Below are 8,325 nucleotides of genomic sequence, written 5' to 3'. Positions count from 1 at the left end.
ACAAATAGAAGTTTCTTTCCCTAACAAATGATTCGCATCCTCTATCGGCTCTTCATATTTCCATCATTTTCTTTGAATGGTTAGTTTTAGTAAATAAAAGTAAGAGATTAGTCATCAAGTTGATAAACTATGAGATACACAATGAAGAAAAAAAAAAGACTTTACTTATGAAACTGGCAGTTTCTTTCGCATCAGGATAAGCATTAAGAACATCGAAAGAATATCTTATGAAATGGTAAATAGCTGTTCATATTTATGCTATATATGCAAATAAAGTATTGAAATGAGAGGTCATATTGAGTTTTATTTTACTTCATTTGTTTTCAAAACCTTTTCGGAATTATTGGCTATTAAAAAAAAAAAAAAAAAAAGCTATACTAACAGTTCTGATGTCGATTGTGCTTCGTTTTCACTCAAGCATTTATCCACTTTATGTCGTAATATAAGAAATATAATAGTGCTACATCAATTAAAATCTATGTGAAAGTACTCTAAAGGTCATGCAACATCAAAAGGATGTTCCGTTTTTCTCTTAACGGTAAATATTCGTTATGATTTAATGCCTTCTTAAAATAGTTCTTTTAGGTAATAGATTTCTTAATAATCATATATCCTGATTTCCACTTGTAGGACTGAATGGATTTAATATAAAATAAGAGAATAATGTTCAGGGTTACACGAGCTAAGTAAGAATCGTTCACATTTTGAAAAGCGAGAATTAAACTAAATATTTTATTAATATGGTATTTATTGCGATTTACATACTAGATTTATGTTAAAAAATTTTTATATAAATAACCAATGAAAGTTTATATCCTAATTAAAACGCCCAATATTTCAATTATTTGGTTAGTAATTTCCAACTCCTTCGTACCAATCCAGCTTTGCCTGAAGTTCAGTCTGGAATTTCTTTCCAAACTTTCATATATCTCTCATAATATTTTCCAGTTAATCATTAATATTTTGAATATAAATGATCATTATCACACTTATCTTGCTACATAAGTATCATGAATTTTTATTGCATTATTATGGCTGAATGTATTTGTTTTGCATGAATAACAGATTTTTTTAGCATTCTGCATATAAATACAATTAGATGGCCATGGTAGGGGCTTTGTCGGAATGAAATACTGGACAAATCCGATTTTGAGGAACAAATGGGGAGTTATCATGTGATTTCCTTAGCCAATAGGATTCCAGAGACGTTCTGTTAGTATCCTCTCAGCCAACAAGAGGTCAGCAACACTCAGTACGGGTAAACTATCGATTAAAAGTTGTTTGGTCCTTAATTTGAGCAAAAGAGCCAAAGGTCAATTCATGAAATAATAAATAAAGTCCGTATTGAAAATATCTTCAAAAAAAGTAATTGTAAAGACTGATTAATGAGCATTTTATTTATCCATAATAGGATAGATGGAAAACTACTTAAATTCAGGCGTTAATCATAACGATCTTTTGTCCGGTAATTTAAATATTTATAGGCAATTGTATGAGAGGATATAATTTCTTATATATTAGTGTTTTCATGAAAATTTTCAAAGCTTTCCTAAGACAAATAAACGTAATTTGCACCTTTCTATCAGCAATATCATGCGCCGGATCATGGAAAAAAGAAAATATTGATATGAAAACAAAAGGGTGATTCCAATGGTTCTAACAAGGTTGTATTAAGTGCTGGAAGGATTTGCCCAATTTAATTCCATCCAGGTGCGTATTCATATATAAACTGTCACTACCAACTCCTTTCTGATTTCCACTGTACACCTTCATGAGGGGAATACATTGGTCGAAATGTAGTGATTTATTTATTTATTTTTTTTTTGAAGGAACATGTTAAAATGTTTGATTACAGTTATAAGTAAGACATATCAGCCATTATGGAATACCTTCCCTTTTCCCATATATTCAGTTGCAATGTTGATGTCAAGCATGTATTCAGACATTACAAACGACTAGTGCACGGAGGGACATTACAGGAGGAAAAACCAGATATAGTTTCTTGAAGAGTGTCAGCAGGAACAAGTTGTACCGAAAAATGTATGTCTTTTCAAGCTGAACGACAACATCGAACCCTTTCCTAATTCTTCCATGACACTTTTGGTATAGTTCTAGCAGAAGAGAATGAAATTAAAAGAAGGTGGGAAACTTATTTTGAAGGACTATTGAATAAGGAGAGCCCAAGAACAGTATTTGAAGATAGACTCCCAAACAAGGTAGTTACCATAGGAGTGACTAGAAGAGAAGTAGAATAAGCAGTAGAGAATATGAAAAATAGTAACGCTGCAGGACCGGATAATGTACCAGTAGAGGTATGGAAGAGTCTTGAAGAGGAAGGCATAGGTATCTTGTGAGACATGATGCAAATGATATTCAATCAGGAGAAGATGCCAGAGGAATGGAGAGGAAGCCTAATCATCCCCATCTATAAGGCGAAATGATACATCCAGGAATGTTGCAACTACAGAGGCATAAATTTGATAAGCCATACTATGATGATATGGGAGAAGATCATTGAGAAGAGACTCAGATATGAAACAACAATTGGTGAGGAACACTTTGGATTCAATGCCTGGAAGAGGGACTGTAGATGCTTTATTTGCTTTGAGGCAGATGACAGAAAAACATCGGGAGAAACAGAAAGGATTGCATATGGTCTTTATTGACCTGAAGAAGGCATACGATCGAGTACCACGTCAGGAGCTGTGGAGATGTATGAGAGGAAAGGGAGTCCCTGAGAAATACGTAAGAATCACCCAAGATATGTATGAGAGGGCAGAAAGTTTCCCAGTAAATGTGGGACTACATCAAGGGTCTGCATTGAGCCCTTACCTATTTGATCTGGTCATGGCTGTAGTAACACAAGGTATTAGAGATCAGTCTCCTTGGTGTATCCTTTTTGCTGATGATGTTATACTGTGTAGCCCTAGGCAAGAGGTAGTAGAAGAGAAACTGGAGGTGTGGAGAAGACAAATGGAAAATAGGGGATTGAAGATCGGCAGGAAAAAGACAGAGTATTTGATATTGAAAAATGGTGAGAATGGGGAAGTTAGTTTACAAGGAGAGAGATTGGAAGGAGTTGAACATTTCAAGTATTTAGGATCAACAGTTGCAGAGGATGGTGATCTGGACGCAGAAATAAACCACAGAATACAAGCAGGATGGAAGTATTAGAAAAAAAAAAAAGTGTGTGGAGTGCTGTGCGACAGGAAAATAGGGGTTAAGTTGAAAGTTAAAGTACACAGGACAGTTCTGAGACCGGCAATAATGCATGGAGCGGAGACGTGGGCATTGAAGAAGATAGATGAGAAGAAGCTGGATATGGTAGAGATGAGAATGTTGAGATGGATGTGTGGGGTGACAAGAATAGATAAGATACGGACTGAGGTAATTAAGGGTACCACAGGAGTTAGAGAACTATCAGATAAGATCCAAGAAAGTAGACTGAGGTGGTATGGTCATGTCATGATAGGAGATGAACAGTATATTGGGAGGAGAGTGATGGAAATGGAGGTACAGGTACCAAGCAGAAGGAAACTAAAGCGAAGGTGGATGGACTGTTTCAAGGATAATCTTCGATCAAAGGATCTAACTGGTGATGAAGTGTGGGACAGAGGTAGATGGAGAACGCTGGCCAGAAACATCGACCCCACATAAAAGTGGAAAAAGATGCAGACAAAGAAGAAGAAGAGGTGGGACATTAAGAACATATATCATTCAGTTGGTAGTTAAGTCTTGGGACAAACTGTTACAATGAGAAAGCCATGGATATCGAATGATACTTGGGATACTATAAAAAGGAGACAAAGACAGAAATTAAATTGTTGAAAGTTTTCGAAGAAGTAAGGATAATTAGAAGGTCGAGCATGCTAAGTATTCCATTATTGACAGCGAGGTCCAAAGAAAAGCCAGGAATCACTGGGGAGAGTATTTAGACAGTAAAGCAGATGAGGTCAACAAAGCTATGAATTCAGGAAGTGGCTATGGTGTGAAAATTGATCATAGAATTATTAATGAAATCTCAACTAGGCCAAAGAAGAAGAAGCATATACCCATCAAAAAGAGAGGTGGCTCTGTTATAGCACCAAAAGATGAAGAAAGACACCGTGGATGGAACACTTTGGTGAAGTTATGAATAGGACATATGAAGGGAATAATTTGATTGATATACCTGAAGCTGATGAAGACCTTAATGTGCCCATGAATGAATATAGTGTGTTTGAAGTCGAAGCTATCCTAAAAAACTAAAGAGATGGAAAGTCCTGGATATGTTAGGATAACTGCCAAGATGATACTTGCCGAAAATGAAGTGACTCCCAGACTACTTACAAGATTATGTGGCATGAAGAGACAAAACCTAATGAATGGGAGTGATGAGTGTTGATGAAAATAGCTAACAAGTGAGACCAGACTGATTGCAATAATTACAGGTATAACACTTACGTCAGTTGTTATGAAAATATATAGTATGCTTATTCCTAAGAGACTGGAGAGAAAGATTGATGAAAAGCTGAGAGATGAACAAGCAGGATCTAGAAAAGGTAGAAGTTACACTGACCAAATTTTCATTTTGAGACACATTGTACAGCAATGCGTAGAATGTAGAAATCCCCTTTTGATTGTATTTGTGGACTATGAAAAAGCCTTTGATAGTGTGCACCAGCCAATTTTGTGGAGAATCCTGCGTTTTTTTATGGAATTCCTCTTAAATATGTAAATTTCATTAAGTCTGTTCATGAGCATAGCAAGTGCAAAGTTAATGTTAATGGAATCTTATCAAGCGAATTTCCAGTGAACAGCGGAGTACTCCAAGGGAATGTGTTTACACCTATGTTGTTTATCCTCTTCATGGACTTTGTACTGTGTAGAACAGTCAGAGTTAGTGGAGAAGGATTGGACTGGTTTAGATATAGGAATTTAGCAGACCTATAGTATGCTGATATTTTTTTTCTTTCTTAGCAGAACACCACAGAATTTGCAATTCCTGCTTACCAGAAATCATGAGATATCACACGAGGTGGGGCTCACGATAAATAGAAGAAAGACACAGATAAGGAGAACGGAATATGCAATGGAAGAAGAAATATCATTGGAAGGAGAAAGAATTAATAAGGTAGAATCACTTAACTATTTAGGAACAATAATCTCAAACACAGGGTCTTTAGAGTTACAGTTTAGTGAAAGACTAAAAAAAGCAAATCAGGCAATTACTAAGTTAAGTAAAATTTGGAAATCAAATCACATAAAATTTCATATAAAAATCAGACTATATGTCTGTTTAGTGGGATCAGTGTTAGTTTATGGACATGAGTCATTGAAGGACACTGAAACAATCTCTAATAGATTTAGTAGATTTGAAAATAAAGCCCTCAGAAGGATATTGGGAGTTAAATGGTAGGACAGGATTATAAATAAAACTATAAGAGAGATCACTCAAGTACCATATATGGATGAGATCATGATGAAGGGTAGATGAAGATGGTTTGGGCATGCTCTTCGCACTCCCCCAAGATAGATTAGCTCACCAAACGTTTAACTGTGCTCCACAAGGCAATAGAAGAATTGGAAAACCCAGGCCTACGTGGCTTCGGACCATAAAAAGTGAAGTAAGTATTGAATTAAAACTTCAAGATAGAGACGACTGGCGAAATCTAAACGAGGCCGTTTACGTCAATAGGTGTAGGAGAAAATTATTATTATTATTATTATTATTATTATTATTATTACCAAATTATGTATTCCAGATGATAATAATAATAATAATAATAATAATAATAATAATAATAATAATAATAATAATAATGATAATAATAATAATAATAATAATAATAATAATGATAATAATAATAATATAGTGCTAAAATCCCACAGATTAAGAATATTATATCACTAAGACCAACATTTCCCTATAGAAGCTCTCTCTCTCTCTCTCTCTCTCTCTCTCTCTCTCTCTCTCTCTCTCTCTCTCTCTCTCTCTCTCTCTCTCTCTCTCGCTATGGATGTGGTTTTCACGAAGTGAGAGAAGCAAGCTTTTTGTTATAAATTGATTTTTTATAACAAGAATCTCATGTGACAAGAATGAAAAGGGATATTTTTTTTCTTTCTATGGCGATTTAAAAGATTTCCATCTCTTTAACAAATAAAATTTTTCAAACTCGTTTTCGTCCATGTTGGACAGGAAAGATGTGAAGATTTAGGAGCTTACTGGTAATGATTTGGCGAAGGGAATTTCAATAAAGCTTAGTTTTTATTTTATAAGATCTATTTTTAGTTTTGAGAAAAGTTATATTTTTATTTAGTAAAATATTCTCTTGTGTTATATTGAAAAGCAACCTTTTTACACTTCCATCTATTTATAATACCAGAATTGTCCTACACAACCCTTCTTTTATACAAAATTTTGCCGTTTCATCATTCTGAAATTTTTTAGTTTATTATACTACAACTCTGTTTTTATATTTCTGTAAATATCTTTTTTATTATACTTGAGTCCTTTTTTCTTATATTATACTTCTCCCTTTCATTACACAAATATTCTCTTTAATTATACTAAAATTTGGTCTTTTAATATATTAAGATTTATCCTTATGTTATCCAAGAACATTTACCATGGCATTGTAAAATTTTTTGTCCTTTTATCATGCTAACATCTACCCTTTCATTATGATGAATATGTCTCTTTTTCATACTAACATTTATTCTTTCAATATAATAAATCTGTCACTTTTAACATGCTACCTTGTAATGTATTAAAGAAGAATGATACGTAATATTGGTGATCATACCACAAAAGAGTTACGTATCAAATAACAAAGAGAAAAAGGGAATCACACTTAAGCAACACAAAGGAAAATAAACTAAATATTTTGATAAGAGAGAGAGAGAGAGAGAGAGAGAGAGAGAGAGAGAGAGAGAGAGAGAGAGAGAGAGAGAGACTGCTTTTCCATACATGTCGACCCGTATTTGACATTTTAATCCACCACCTCACAATATCTGAATTATGGTGTCCCTGATATGACAGGAGGATCTTCAACAACCCAACGGCAGAGCATCCTACTAATTCAACCAGACGTATCTACAAACAAGGTCGTGTTGCAGACTAGTTCCAATATACTTAGAGTTTGTTGATAGTTTTGTGATATTGTGAGAGGAAATCTTGAATATCTTTGTTGATGTTTTTAAGATTAATGTGTTGAATACACTTTTTACAGTTTTAAAATGACAGACATCTTAAAATTTTGAACTTGATATAAAGAACCAAAAGTGACTTTAACTCCAATAAATCATGACCAACATTCGATACTAAATGTCTTCAACCCAAAAGAAAAATTGTGTATGAAATATCTGTCATCAAAAGCTGAGACGGAGGAGAAGGAAAAATTAAACTTCGTGTTAATAATAACTTTGTCAATACTGATTTACTGATTCACTTTGTGTTATGACTCGTCCCTTCGATATCGCTTACTACGTGGAAGTTGTAGTGGCCTGTTAATAAAGTCCATACCTGCTGATCGCCCGACCGATGTTCGAGATCCTTCTCAGACTATTTAGTTCTTTGGTCGCTTCGACCTCACCATCCTTGTGAGCTAAGGATTGCGGGTTTGTGAGGGCCGACAGGTCTACATGCTGAGTCAGCACCAGCCATTGTGTAGCCCACCCTGATCTTAGCTAGGGTGGACAGATGACTTGTGAGCCTCTCATTTATATATATATATATATATATATACATATATATATATATATATATATATGTATATATATATATATATATATATATATATGCGTAAAAATCACAGGAAAACGTGATGCTCAGATGCAGTAGAACCACAGGGAAAATGAAAATACGAAATATACGATTAAGTCCTGACTAGTTTTGTGATACTTCTTCAGAGGACTCCTCTGAAGAAGTATCACGACACTACTCAGGATATATATATATATATATATATATATATTTATATATATATATATGTAAATATACATTCATATATATATATATATATATATATTTATATATATATATATATATATATATATACATTCATATATATCTATATATATATATATATATATATATATAAAACTATCAATCTCTTACCAGAAAGTTTTCTCCGACCTTGCCGGTCCACCAGTTAAGAGAATTAATACCTTTTAATTCTAATTACTCTCAATGAGCAAATATGGATGAAAAACAATGCAATATCGTGCTCAAATAGAAGTAATTTTTTTGTCATATTGGTATCGAACCTAACCCCTTCAAATGAAAGGACAGGTCGTTTCCAAACATTCCACCAGAGGCTCACAAGAAGTCGGAACCTAACCGTT

General features: G+C 33.9%; 1 protein-coding gene across 1 annotated transcript; it reads left to right on the top strand.

Annotated features, from left to right (window-relative positions):
• Positions 1-3,267: 3,267 nt before the first annotated feature.
• Positions 3,268-3,657, top strand: LOC137622443 (uncharacterized). The gene has a single exon (XM_068353051.1). It carries the CDS (start codon positions 3,268-3,270, stop codon positions 3,655-3,657), a length of 390 nt encoding a protein of 129 aa, XP_068209152.1.
• The last annotated feature ends 4,668 nt before the right edge of the window (positions 3,658-8,325 follow it).

The sequence above is a fragment of the Palaemon carinicauda genome, chromosome 29 (genome assembly GCF_036898095.1).
Source record: "Palaemon carinicauda isolate YSFRI2023 chromosome 29, ASM3689809v2, whole genome shotgun sequence".
In the NCBI taxonomy this organism is placed as follows: Eukaryota; Metazoa; Arthropoda; class Malacostraca; order Decapoda; family Palaemonidae; genus Palaemon; species Palaemon carinicauda.
This window is presented reverse-complemented; position numbering and strand designations above follow the sequence as displayed.